Source organism: Emys orbicularis, chromosome 12 (genome assembly GCF_028017835.1).
Source record: "Emys orbicularis isolate rEmyOrb1 chromosome 12, rEmyOrb1.hap1, whole genome shotgun sequence".
In the NCBI taxonomy this organism is placed as follows: domain Eukaryota; kingdom Metazoa; phylum Chordata; order Testudines; family Emydidae; genus Emys; species Emys orbicularis.
In genome coordinates this window covers 47,235,795-47,250,178 of record NC_088694.1, presented here as the reverse complement: position 1 = coordinate 47,250,178, position 14,384 = coordinate 47,235,795, and the positions used below count along the sequence as shown (strand labels likewise).

At 50.6% G+C, this 14,384-nt stretch overlaps 1 protein-coding gene across 1 annotated transcript; it reads left to right on the top strand.

Moving 5' to 3' along the window:
• Positions 1-2,857: 2,857 nt before the first annotated feature.
• LOC135886581 (mast cell protease 1A-like) lies at positions 2,858-9,304 on the top strand. The gene is made up of 4 exons (XM_065414339.1): positions 2,858-2,930; positions 5,655-5,802; positions 6,347-6,482; positions 8,842-9,304. Exons 1-4 carry the CDS (start codon positions 2,873-2,875, stop codon positions 8,986-8,988), a joined length of 489 nt encoding a protein of 162 aa, XP_065270411.1. The 5' UTR covers positions 2,858-2,872; the 3' UTR covers positions 8,989-9,304.
• Positions 9,305-14,384: the final 5,080 nt, after the last annotated feature.

The following is a 14,384-nucleotide window of genomic DNA, read 5'->3' as shown; positions in this document are numbered from 1 at the left end:
TGGTGGCAGATGACAGAACAAGGAGCAATGGTCTCAAGTTGCAGTGGGGGAGGTTTAGGTTGGATATTAGGAAAAACTATTTCACTAGGAGGGTGGTGAAGCACTGGAATGGGTTACCTAGGAAGGTGGTGGAATCTCCTTCCTTAGAGGTTTTTAAGGCCCGGCTTGACAAAACCCTGGCTGGGATGATTTAGTTGGTGTTGATCCTTCTTTGAGCAGGGGGTTGGATTACATGACCTCCTGAGGTCTCTTCTAACCCTAATATTCTCTGCTTCTATGATTCTACTTTGTCCAGTTGTGGGTGCCGCACTTTAGGAGAGATGTAGAAAAACTGGAGAGGGTCCTGAGGACAGCCACAAAAATAGTTAAAGGTTTAGAAAACCTGACCTAGGAGGAAAGGTGAAAAAAACAGGGTATGTTTAGTCTAGAGAAGAGGAGGCTAAGGGGGAACCTGAGAACAGTCTTCCAATATATTAAGAGCTGTTCTAAAAAGTATGAGGGTCAATTGTTCTCCATGTTCGCTGACGGTAGGAAAACAAGTAATGGGCTTCATCTGCAGCAAGGGAGATTGTGATTAGTCATAGGAAAAAACTTTCTAACCCTAAATGGAGTTAATCTCTGGAATAGGATCCCAAGAGAGGTTGTAGAATCCCCATCACTGAAGGTTTTTATGGCCAGATTAGACAAAAACCTGTCAGGGATGTTCTAAGTTGACATGGTCCTGCCTCACAAGAGGAGGATGGACCAGGTGACTGCTTGATGTCCCTTCCAGGATGATATTTCTATGATTCTACTCTATGAAATGTCTTCTGAGATGAAATCCCCTGTGCTTTGTTCCCCTCCATTGCCCGTTATCTGGTGACCAGCTAGCCAGGGTCCAGGGAGTTATGAAACATTACACTGAGAAAACAAAGCTGGTCTTGAAAGTTTTCTAAGAGCCAGGAGAAGAAGGAAATTACTTAGCTCGTGGGGAATGCAGAAATAACAAATTTGCAGAGAAAGATATAGACATTTAATAGTCTTGCTGGTGCAGGCCAGAGGCGGTGCGGTCGGGGGTGGGCAGTATGTGACCACAAATGCCCCCCCCCCGATTAGCTACTTAGCTTATACTGACCATGCTAACATGGACTGAGCATGCTGGATAGCACTGCTGAAACGGGCTGCCCTCATTCTGCGCCCCCACAATGGGCAGGGATGGGTCATCTCTTTTGGGGACCATCAATCCTGACCTGTAGACCCACCATCCCAGTCCAGGACTGAGACCTTCAGAGAGCTCCATTTGTGCTCCCGAATGTCTGACTCTAAGAACTGTTTTCGTTCATGACACGGCTGTGCGTGGGGATGTACCTTTCACTGCCAGGGGGACGAGGAGATATCCCTGCTCAGATGTTCAGCTTGACAGTCAGGCCTCAGGAATGAGCCTGCTACAGATGGGAGGGTTTTACCGTCCAGGCCATGGACACTGGGGGTTCGTCAACACCACAAAAAAACCCACTGCAGCCAGTTTCAGAGGCTGAGTCAATTGATACCGTAGGACGGACCAGACTGGACACAGCCCCAGCTGTGCAGAGCCCAAGATGCTGAGTGTCTGCACATGTTGGGGGCCCGTCCTTTCTCCCAGCCATGTGGTGGGGTGTACATGCCCCAGGACAGCCTAGCACCCATCTATGCATTGGGAACCTGACCCTGAGGTTGCCTGTCCCCACCCAGCTGGGGCTGTAACCCCTCTGGGACCAGGCAGAAGGGCTGCCCCCTCCTCAGACAGGCCATGAAGATGCCACTCATGGGGGATGGGAAGACATCATCTGGGAATGAATACGGGGTTCTCATGCTCTGTGGGTGCTGTCTGAGTCGTATTAGGGCACCCTGAGGGAGTGGCACGGATGAGGAGAAGACAAGGGGGTTTTATGCATTTATGGGTCATGTCTTCAAACTCTTCTCCACAGCTTCGTGGGCTCAAAACGCCCAATTTACCACAAGAGAAGCTAAAATTTGCAGGTGATCCCATGGCTCCTGATGCTGGGGCTTTATGAAATACACCAAGGTATTTCAGGAGAGTTTGGAGCTTGATGGAGAAATGGGGCCGGGGCCTCAGTGCAATTTTAAGCCACTTTCTGTGGCCCAGAATTGTGGGCATGTGAGATGTTCAAATGTCTGGACAGCCAGGGTCACATTTCCAAGTGGTCACCTCTGTTGTGTGGGGACGTTTGCTCTTTACTCAACCATGCCAGCCATGGGGCAGGCCCAGAGGAACACGGCTCCAGCACCGTCTGTTTAGGGCCTTCCCCATCACCCATCACCATGATATCAGTGCTCCCCCACCTCCAACGTGGTCTACGTGCTCCCCATCTTCTGGGAGAATTTCTGCCATGGGCTCTGTGGCTGGGCTACAGGAAGTCACAGCAGGGCCCCCATCCCCTTCTTACTGCTCTGAGACGCACACTGGAGAGGAAGCGGGGAGCTGAGCCAAGCCAGCGGGTGACTCAGCATCAGCCGCACTCCCCGCCAGATGAGCTGCTGGAGCAGAGGAGACGGGCGAGCTCCAGATGAGCCCAGTGCCAGGTGTGCTGGGCTCCAGGCAGGCCCCAGGGGGCCCTGCTCTGAGATGTTGTCGGCAGGGGGAAAGAGATGTCCTGTCCCAGAGGGATTTTCCCCTGAGCTCCTTCCTTCAGAGAGAGGTTGTTTTCCAGCCACCAGCTCCCTCCCTCATGCCCCCCATGTGTGAGCGGCGTGATGCTGACGTTTCTGAAGGCGCCTGTGTGGTCCCAGCTCCCCACAAGGGGAGAGCGTACGTGATCTGTGGTTTCCTGCTGACTCTATAAATCCCCCAGGGCTGAGGCACGAGCACTGTCACTTTCCCCAGACGGTGACGATGCTGATCCTGTTCCTGCTGCCCGTGGCCTTTCTCCTGCCCCCCGGGGCTGGGGCTGGTGAGTATGTGGGGGGAAGGGGTCAGGGATCCTGGGGAGAGGAGCCAGGAGCTCGCTGGGCTGTTTGCAAATTCTGGATCCTCCCCTGAGTAAGATGCGTCTCCCAGGGTGATTTCTGGCTCCCAGGACGCAGCTAGGGAAGAGTTTGGAGGTGGGGGTGAAGGAGTTGGGTGGTGGAGCTGGTGTTGAGATAAAGCCCCCGAGAGATACATAGAGAGCTTGAGAGCAGGAGAGAGACAGAGAGTATCTTAACTAGGGGCTAGGAGCCAAAACTCCTGGGTTCTATTCCCTGCTTGGGAGTGGTGTCTAGTGATTAGAGTGGAGCTCGGGGATGGCAGTCAGAACTCCTGCGTTCTAGCTCTTTCTTCCTTTGTCTGTGGTGTCATTTTAAATTGAAGCTCTTTAGGGAAGGGACTGACTTTCCCTGAGGGTCTGTGCAGCACCCGGCACAACGGGGCTCTCATCTGGGTTGGTGGCACCGTATGCAAATAACAGCACCAGACTGTCAATACAGCCTTGTTCCTATGGACGTCAAACTAACAGCCATGAGTCGTCTGTTAAAACATTCAGATGTGAGCTGCGCACAGACTTGTATTGCTTTAATTATCCTGATTTTAAACCACATCTGTAGTTCAACTGGTTCAGCTCTGCCTGTGGCTGCCCTGATATTGATTTAAACTTGGCCAAAGTGTCGGAAACTTCCCAGGGGCCAGTTAACCTCAGAGAACCAGCCTTCAACCCATACAAGTGCCTCAAGAAGTGCATTTGCACAGGGTTAAAACAAACCATGCAGTCTGGCAATTCCTAAGTCCTACGTCCCTCTGATAGTTAGAGACCTTCTCACTTCCACCTCCATCTATCCTTGCCCGGTTTTTCCCCTTTTGTTCTTCTGCCTACATTGTCCTTCAGCTTCACCAGCTCTTCCCCCCTCCTGTTCCCTCCACCCTGTTGTCTTTACACCGATTGTCTAGCTTTGACTTCATCCACCTGGGCTGAGACGTATTCAGAGTTGGTCTGAAAAGTTTTTCCCTGGGAAATTTTGACTTTTAATTGAAAACCCCTCAAGTAATTTGTTTTCTAGTAACTTTTTATTTTTTTTAAAAGATATATAGAGAGTGAGAAAACAAACAGCAAAATATACATAAACTTCTCATAATGCATGAACACCTCATAAGATATTAAATATTCACTACCTCACCTTACCTAGGCTTGAAACATTTAGTTATCTGTAGTATGAATGGTTAGAATATCAATCCCTTATTGTATTCCACAATTTACAAACAAAATATGCTTTATAAAAATCCAGCTAGTTAAAGAAAAAATTATTAAAGTAAGATAAACGCTAGAAGCAAAATTCAAATAGATACAGGGAGCGGAAGGAAGTGGCTAGGGAAGACGGGGGTTGAGGTGGACCCATGCATTTGACAGGATGATCAGATACTTCCAGGAGAGCATCTCATATCTCTAACAACTTTTCTTGGGAAGCTCTGTAACAGTCTATAGCTCTTTCAATGGTAGCCGAGCTTAGGATGTCTGTGCTCTAATCTTCGATTGTTGGTTGCTTTTTGGATTTCCGTTTTGGTGGTACTTGTCTTTTCACTGCTGTTAGTGCTCTGCTTAGCCAAAGTTTTTCTAATTTATTCTGCTTCCAGATAACACCCACTAGATTGAAAATTACATGGTTAATTTTATTTGATGGGGAAAAAAAACACTGTCCCCTTCAGTTCCGCCCAAAGCCGACCGGTCTATGAGCTTATGGGTTAAGTCAGCACCTGCTGAGTCACAGCTGACTTAGCAGCGCCTGCATTGAACATTGAAGAGGGGTCCAATGCATCCTCCATATGATTCCTGTGGAATTAATCTGAAATGTAGCTCCAAGGAGCAGTTCAGAGAACTGGCTACAATTTTTTTTCATTTGGTTAGCAGAAAATTATTCTAGTTTCTCCTCCCAATGCTTTTTTAGGGGATCAGTGTTTAATTCAAATTTGCTGGCCAGGTGTGCATAACGTTGCCATAGATCCTGATAATCTGGGTAACATTGAGAGAAACAAAAGCAGTAATGAGTGAAGGGCAGCGAAGGCAGCGGTGCTAAACAGATGGGGGGTGGCATGTTTCCCTTGCATCCCTCGCCACTCCATCTTAGTCTGTAGTGTGACCAAAGTTAAAATTGTTTTGGTGACTAAAAACTTACAAATTTTCAGCTGAAAAGTGCCGAAAACTGGGGGGAAATAATCAGTTTTCCAAGAAAAATGCCAAAATGTTTGAGGTGAGGCCTTCTGGGAAACATTTCATTGTCTAGAAAATCCGATTTTCTGTACAAAAACAGTTTGGAGGGGCAGCTTTGGAGCAGTCCTGGCTTGTCACTGGGGGTTGGTGGAGAAGGTGAAACGTCAGCATGGGACGTGTCAGTGGCGTTCTGGCTGATGTTGACACCCAAAGCCATTACCTCAAGACAGTGCGATTAGTGACCCACTCCCGATGCCTTTGGCACTGATTTTCCACCTAGCAAGGTCAGAGCTTTAGATTTAACCTCCAGCCCCATAGAGTGTCCAGTCTGGGGGAGAGCTGAGGAGGGGGCAGGGTTCCAGGTACAGGGATCCCCCAAGGACAGCATCAGAGGGGGTGGGTTGAGGTTGTGGAGACTCCCCTTTGGGAGGGGAGATTGATCCCAGCCCAGGCCAGGGAGATGATGAGACTCTTTATATGAACCTGGTCTCCCCCCAGGAGAAATCATTGGCGGACAGGAAGCCCAGCCCCACTCCAGGCCCTACATGGCCTATCTGAATATACGACATGAAGCCAAGAGTTTTCACTGTGGAGGGTTCCTGGTGTCAGAGAACTTCGTGCTGACGGCCGCTCACTGCAATGGAGAGTAAGTGCCTCTGTACTAGGGATATTGGGGAAGGTCAGGGTTAGCAGGTGATGGGGGAGCTGGGAGCTCCGGCGCCATCGTGGGTTGCAGGGAAGGAGCAGTTAGTAGGACAGTCTGGGAGAGCAGAGCCCAGGGGTCTGATCTGCTTAGGGGGCGTTGATGCATGTCTAGGGGCCTCTGAAAACCATGGTCCAGATCCAACTCTGGGTAAACCAATGGGGCTACGGCCATTGATACCAGTTGGGGTCTGGCCCATTGCCCAGATGGGACAGGGAGGGACTCACAGCCCCAGAACAGCTCTGCAGGGCTCCGGACAGGGGGGAGCTGGGCATAGACCCATCTGGATCTAGCTGGGAGGGGTTCCCTGGCTGGAGAGGAGCTGAGACCAAGGGGTCAAGGGGAATGAAGGAGTCTGAGATCACAGCCTGAGCGTCACATGCTGCCCTGTCCCCACAAGATCAGTACTTATGTCAGACCATGTGCCCATCCCCCACCTCAGTACACTCCTGCCCCAATGCCCATGTATTGCTCTTGGCTTTTACAGCAAGATCACCGTGTCCCTGGGAGCCCATAACATTAAACAACGGGAACAGAGTCAACAGAAAATCTCTGTGTGCCGCCAGATCCCCCATCCAAAATACAACAAAACGACCTATAACAATGACATCATGCTGCTGCAGGTACCGCCCCATCCCATCACTCCACCCCCAGTGACATCACACTGCTACAGGTACTGCCCCCATCCCATCACCCCGCCCCCAGTGACCTCACACTGCTGCAGGTACCGCCCCATCCCATCACCCCGCCCCCAGTGACCTCACACTGCTGCAGGTTCCACCCCCATCCCATCACCCCGTCCCTTGAGTCTTGAGTTTCTGAGTTCTCTCCATCACTCACATACACACACACACACACACACACACACACACACACACTCTGCACTTCATGGGCTGTGTCATTCCCCTCCCCTCTTTGCCCCAACAGCTGCATCACAAGGCGCATCTGACCAAGGAGGTGGGATTGATTGATTTGACTTCTGCTCATCGCAGAGTGAGCCCAGGGACCAGGTGCAGCGTGGCTGGCTGGGGGAGGACCAGCTTGACTGATACAACCAGCACCCTTCAGGAAGTGAACCTGTCGGTGATAAGCGATGAGACCTGTTACAACCGGTACCGTTACTATTACCCCTCCAGCATGCTGTGTGCAGGGGACCCTGATGACCAGAAGTCAATTTATTCTGTAAGTGGCTGATTGGCTTGGGCTCCTGCTGCTGGTTGTCCTTTCTCAGCCGCATTGTGGGATCAGCCAGGGCTGACAGGGGGCTGGCAAGTGCAGTGGGACCTGAACCCTGCTGATTATCTAGCCCTAAATGACTAGACCATGGTAACATGCCTAGCCTACTGCAGAGCCTTCCACTGACACCTTCACCTCCTTATTGTCACACATTGGCCAGGGGTATCATGCAGCCCTTCCATACCTAATTCACACGCCATGGGAGTATGGAAAGAATGACACAGGGTGGCAGGGTCCAAATAACGACATTCATTAATCACGCACAACCCATGAGGCCTGGCTTCCAGCCCACGGGTGCTCTGCTCGGGTTCCGGTAATGTAGGAGACATAGGACACTGTGAGCCCCACTGGAGGGCTCCCACGCTGTTGACAGGGACACCACCCAATTCCTGTGCACTACGGCTGGTGACAGCCCCAAGCTGGCTCTTTCAATCTTTCAAATCCTAGACGAGCCCCTCCTAGGAGTCATGGCATGGCCAGAACAGACCAGATCATCCAGTCTGAAAATCTGTAGCTCATAGGCCACCAACTGTGCCCAGCATCCGCACACTAGAACCAACAGCCAAAATGTGACCAAGGCATCACGGCCCACAGGCAGGGCTTCACTTTTAATAAAAGAGGTGTCAGGACTTAAGCAATTAGTTGCCAGGGCTCAAGCAATTTATTACATTCATACCTGATGCAGCAAGCCCAGAGGTGCTGGGGCTATGAACGGCGAAGTCTAGCGATGCTGGGGCTCAGCCCTGGCACAAATTAAGCGCTGCTCACTGGAGACCAAATTGTTGTGGTGACAGGCAGAGAACAGGAGGGATTGAGGGGCCACCAATGCCCGAGATCCCACAGTGGCAGGAAATGGATTAGGAGAGATGTGCCCAGGTGGTTGCAACAGGTGACTCATGCCCCAGAGGAAGGTGACCCCCCCCCCCAAGGTCCCCACCACTCTGACCTGGGGGAAAGATTCCTTCCCAGCCCACAACGTGTCGATCACTCAGACCCTGGCCCTGTGAGCAAGCTCCTGAAAGGCAGAATCCTCTCTATCACCTCAGAGCACCATCCAGCGTCCAATCCTCAGCCCTGGCCACTTCGGAGGCTTCAGATCAACCCCCACCACCTACACCACTTTTATACTTTCAGCCCAAGCACATGGAAAGTTACTGGCAAAAGATGGAGTCTTAGGTCACAAGTCCTTATCCTATGTCCTTACATGCCTTGCTGAGTCACTGGGACTCCATTGTCCATATGCCCTTTCGGGAGCCCTCTGAAGGGGTCCCTTGATATCCTTAATGGGCCATCAACACATGGCTGGCTAGTCCTGATGTAAATCTGCCTGGTGGGTGTCACCCAAGAGCAAAACATATTTGAGATACACCTAGTCAGTATTCATAACTTCAGACACAACCATGATATGTGAATGTAAACAGGATAATCACACTTAACAGATTATAACCTTTACAAGGATACCTTACACGACATGCTTTGTACAAGATTGATTGCAATTTTGTAACAATGGCGACTGAATTATTGCAACTAATCATCTTTCTTTTCATACAGCATCACACAGGAGGTCAGACTAGATAATCACAATGGTGCTTCTGGTCTTAGATTCTATGAATCCCCCATCTTGGGCTTCTCAGTGTTAATTCATTTCTTTTTTGAAGATGCTCTGGCTTTAATGACCCAAACAGCCCTGGAGTCCTGGGTATGATCAGTGCATTAAAACTCATCTCCCTGCTTATTCTGGGACAGGGCGATTCTGGAGGCCCTCTCGTATGCTTTGGAGTGGCCGAGGGCATTGTCTCCAAGTGCATCAAGAACAGCATCATGCCTCCTGCTGTGTACACACGGATTTCCCACTTCATGCCCTGGATCACTGACACCATGAGAGGAATCTAGCAACACAGAGCCCATGGCCAGCCACGGCCTTCTGCTACGCAACCTGCTCCTGGAAACATGTGATCAGACTTCCCCGTTAGTCTGGGCCCAGCTACTCATTGATTTATGGTCAACAGAGTCCTTGTGGCCAGATCAGAGATGGTGTCCTGTAATGGGGAAAGGCCCCGGGTCCCATTCCCCACCCCTCTGAGCCAGCCAGTCCTCCGCCCTGGGGCCGGACTGGAGCTGCCACCCCCTAGAGAGACCACATACCACGTTCCTTTCTGCTTGTATCCTGGATAGTCTATGTAAAGCACTGAGGAAAATATGCAACGTTCCCTGCTCTGTGGGTCACAGATACAGCTTGTGATGCACTAAATGGCTTTTTGCAGCAGCTGCTGTTGGTGTCTGGACTCCTGAGTGTTTCGCTGATTGTGAGAGGTGGGCTGCCCGAACCCCTCACACAGCCCAGTGTCCCTCTGAGTGGTGGTTTGGGTGTGGGGGTTGTGGGATATGAAACTACAGTTAAAGGGGACTTGTGGGGAGAAGGGAGAAAGGCCCCAATTCAGCCAGGCACTGAGCACATTCCGACATTGCAGCCCATGAGTAGCCCCTTTGCATCCAATCAGAATATGCAAGTGCTTAAAGTCAGACACCTGATTATGCACCTTGCCAAATCAGAAGACAAATAGGATAGATAGATAGATAGATAGATAGATAGATAGATAGATAGATAGATAGATAGATAGATAGATAGATAGATAGATAGATAGGCTGAGCCCTAAGTTGCTACAGTCCACACACAAACCCCTGGAGGTGCTTTGAACCAGGGCTAGGTGTCCTGACTGGTGGTGTCAGCTAGAACCCAGGTTCTGCTTGATCTTGGGCTCTAACTCACCGACTTTGGAGCCAGGCTGGATCACTCAGGGCTGGTGCTTCTCCAATGCCTTCCCACGATTCCCCTAGTCTGCCCTTAGGCCTAGTCTGCCCTTCCCCCTACTCCCTTCTGCACCAGACATCACCCCCAGTTTCTTAGTGCCCTGGGTTGGCATTGAGCCCCTCTTTGTGCAGAGTCTGCTCCGTTTCTACCCAGCCCAAGAGCAGCGCTGCCCTCTGGCAGATCCTCTTGCCAACATGCTGCTCGGTGGCCAGACGCCCCCAGCCTAGCTCAGGGGGAGCATGACGGGGAGATGGACCCCACAGATAAGATCCCCAAGAGGCAAACAGGGGAGGGGATGGAGCAGGTGGCAATTCAGTGGGAGGAGAATAAAAAACCCGGAGGGCGTCTATGGCAGGGGAATTTACACCAACAGCCAGCCTGGCCCCTCACCCCAAACCTGCCCCTGTGATGGGGGCTGAGTCGATGCTGGCACCGCTCAGAGTGTGGAGCCCTGGCTGTGCTGGACAGGCTTTGAGCCCAGAGCTGTTAATAACGGACCAGGGCAGAGGGGCTGGGACAGACTCCGACTGCCTGGGGGAAAAGCTGGTACCTCCTGGGCCTGGTCTCCCATGGGAGATAAGCCCAGAGCTCAGGGCGGGGAGGACCCCACTGCTGTGGGGGATGGGCCTGTGACATTCCCCAGGCTACAATCTGGACTGTTGGACAGTGTGTTCCCTCAATTCTGCAACCTGGGGTGCCATTTACACTGCTTCACTCTGAGAGCCACCACTCCCCATCCGCTCACACCCAGCCTCCAGCATGTTAGTTACTCCCAGCTCTGGTGTGTGAGTGCTATGGGCAGCCACTCCTCACTTACACTGCAGGGCAACACCAGCAAACTCCCAGTCCCAGACTTGCCCCCAGAAATGTGCATCTTGTACTGCCCAGCGCCCTCCTTCTGGACCATACAAGCTCATTGAAAGTCTGTCATTTCATTAATAGAAAATGATCTGCACAAATCCCGTTATCTCAAATGGAGCTTTACAAACAATTTGAATCCAAACACACTGATTTAGATACAACAATAAAACAAGTGTATTGACTATGGAAAGAGAGATTTTAAGCAATTACAAGTAATGTGGCATAAAAGTCAGATTTGGTTACAAAGAAAGAAAAGGTAAAACACAGCTAATACCTAACTTAACAAGCTAAGTGAATTCAAACCAACGGTCTCTCTCACCATGCGTTCCAACAGTCTTACTGGCTGAATACTTCAGTCAGGATCTCCCCCCAGCCCAGTGCTGCTTCCTTCCTTCTTCAAGTGTTGTTGATGCTGTTGGTATAAAGAAAGGGAGAGAGAGATTTGGGGCTCTTGCTTTCTCCTCTTAGAACCCTTTCTCTTGCTCAAGGACCATCTCCAGCTGCTGTCAATGAGACACAGAAAGTCTCTGTGGCCAGGAACCTCAAGCTGCTGCTTTGTCAAAATGTAGATATTTTGCCCATACCCCCCCACCCCCTCCAAAGAATGGCCACTTAACCAGGTGACAATCCATTTGATCTTGTTGACACTTGGCTGAGGCATTGGCTAGCCTTTCATCTCTGGGGAACTGGTTTGTGACTACCCTCCAGAACATGTTGGAACATGCCCCAATATTATCATAGAATCATAGAATATCAGGGTTGGAAGGGACCTCAGGAGGTCATCTAGTCCAACTCCCTCCTCAAAGCAGGAGCAATCCCCAATTATCACACTGTAGAAACTTATAACTCTACATACAGCATTGCCACACGTATTTTACAAGGACAATAATGATCAGCAAATTATGAGTTTTCAAATTATTCCTCACAAGGCCTACTTTGTACGAGATTTATCATAACTCTATGAAAGGGGTGAATATAGCAGTACAGACTGCCACAGGGACATGCTTCATGGCAGAGTTTGCTGCAGCTGAAGATGGAGGAATGGCCAGTTCCCTGCCCCTTCCCTCCAGATGTGTAGCACCATCAATTGGAAGGGACCAGTACGTCATCTAAGCTGATCTGCTGGAGAGCACTGCCCCCTGATACCAGATACCTCTGTGTTCTTGTGGAACCAGGGTGCAGTATCCAGCCTGACTCATGAAAGACACCCCCCACCCCCAGTCTCTGCTTAAACCAAAACCCATCAGAGAAAAAAACTTTCAGAGACCAGTGAAGGGCATTGGGAGACACACCTAGACCCCTCCTGACAAGGGTGACAAGATTAAGACATCTCCGTTAGCATACAGAATGGAGAGCAGAGACAACTCCCCTAGCCTCATCTGCATGAAAGATGGGACAGGAAGACATCTCAATTTACATACAGAATGGAGAACAGAGAACCACACTGAATTCTGGGACCAGAAAAAGCAGGGAAGCACTGCATCATGGGAATCTCTGCTCCAGATGCTAATGAACCTACGCCTGCACACACCCAGCTCAGCAGTTATCAGACCAATTCTAGTAATGAATCCTTAATTGAGATCCAAATACTGAAGCAGCCTACTTGCATTGTGAGCTCCCTGGAAGAAAACACCAAAAGTGATCAGATCCTATTGTCTAGTCTAAAGAAAACCCTTGAGTCATCAGCTTACCTATAAACAAATCTAGTGTTCTCCCTTGAACCATTGTAATTTCTCTACAAAAATCCCTACTCACCCTCTAGTCAGAGTTCTGATGCTTAGATCCAAACTAGGCATCAGTTCCACTGGAACTCCATCTTCTGACTGATCTTGCTGGGGGCTCTGCCTGTCTCCAGCATTCAGGACCCTCAGCTACCACCATCACCTGGGAACCCTGACCAGTTCAAGCCTCATGGAGTGGGTGAGATCCCCCCCTCTTTCTCTCTCTCTCTTTTCCTTTCTACCTTAGATATTAACCTTTAATCATGTATGTTAGGTTGGTTTAGTCCTCCTTGTGTAGTTATCACTATTATTCAATAAATAACTTCTATGGTTAAGTTGGTTGCTTCTCTCTCTCTTGCTGAACTTTACTCGTTTGGGTTTTTAGCTTCCCCCATTCACTCTACAGCAACGCTTCTTTTACCTAAGCTAAAGATCCCTGCAGCGCCCAAAATACAGTGGGGTTTGCTCATCGAGTAGGTTACTGCCAGTACAATTGTGTTGGGGGAGTGGGGATAGGGACGTGCTGAAACTGGGACGCATAAGGGTAACAGCTTGAAAGTGCTGCTTGACCCAGTCCATGGAGCCCAGGGGCATATAAGGAGAGACAGCTTGAAAGTGCTGCTTCCTCCAGCCCAGTGAGTCCAGAGACATATAAGGGGTCAGCTTGACAGTGCTGATGGACCCGGTCCACTCAGACTTGCTCTGTTAATGTACGTGTGGGTGTGGGTGTGTTCATCCGGTTCTGGGGTGGGAGTAACCCAGCCCTAGGGACCCTAGGTCCTGCAAGATAGCTCCACTGGGAGGGGACTTGCAGAAGGGAGAAGTAGAGCTCCATATGTAAACACAAGTGACACAAGCAGTACATTGACAGGATTACAGAACCCCCTTCCCCAGAGGAGTAACCCGAATAAATGAGCATACCCCAAAGTAATGGGCAAATCTGGTAACACCCCCGGCACCACCCAGGACTGCCTGCCCCAGGCCACCCATGGGCCACCACAGGTAAAGCCCCAGGCAGGGTAAAATTCAGCCTGAGACTAATCATTGATCATGACATTGCCCCTGCATGGTGCTGAGCAGGGGTGATTGATCCAGCCCAGCAGAGCCTGCAGATGCAGGGCACAGGTGGCCCCGCTATGAATGTGTGAGCACTGCAGGGAACAGTCTGGAAAACGTCCGGCCTTAATTCATAAACCAAGTAACCTGAGATCTTTGGTGAAAAGGCTGCAGTGAAGAAATGGTCAATAGCCTCCTGGCTCTGGTTACTGACAGGGCGATTCTGGTGTGTGATGGTGCGGCCCAGGGCATCGTCTCCATAGGAGATACCAATGGGAGCTACACACAAGGATCTCCACATTCCTCCCCTGCATGGAGAGAAATCTGCAAACCTGAGAACCTTTTGTAGGGCTTGTGGACCCAGCTGAGTACTCCCTGATAAGGGTCGTAGGGTAGCGCCAAAGAGCCTGTTGGAAAGACTCTGACCCTGGCCTGCTGGGGGGCTGTGAGCATCTCCTGTCCCTCCTTGTGCCTCAGTTTCTCCCATGCCCCATGGGAAGAATGACACCTGTGCTGTCAGGCCTATGCATGACGGACAGTCCCGAAGAGCTGGGTGCTTTAACTGTTATCGTGGGCAGCGCCCGGCTGCTGGCCATGAAAACCAATGGAAACACCAAAGACAGAGCTGGGAAAGGCGCCCTGGGCCCTCCAGCCCAATCCCATTAGAAACACACAGAGAACAGCCAGGAAACCATAGAGCTGCCTTCACCTGCCCACGCCAGGGGCTACAGGTTTGTTTCCAGCTATTGCACCACTCGGACCAAGGAGCCCTGCCTCCTCCTGGCCCCTGGGTGTAGGCTGTGGGTTACACTGATTGCTATCAGTGCTGGGTGAGAGAA

Excerpts from the sequence above, each read along its gene's own strand:
- LOC135886581 (XM_065414339.1), top strand. The coding sequence starts at position 2,873 with ATGCTGATCCTGTTCCTGCTGCCCGTGGCCTTTCTCCTGCCCCCCGGG. Across the intron at positions 2,931-5,654 it reads GCCCCCCGGGGCTGGGGCTG|GAGAAATCATTGGCGGACAG; the intron begins GTGAGTATGTGG and ends GTCTCCCCCCAG. Across the intron at positions 6,483-8,841 it reads ATGACATCATGCTGCTGCAG|GGCGATTCTGGAGGCCCTCT; the intron begins GTACCGCCCCAT and ends ATTCTGGGACAG.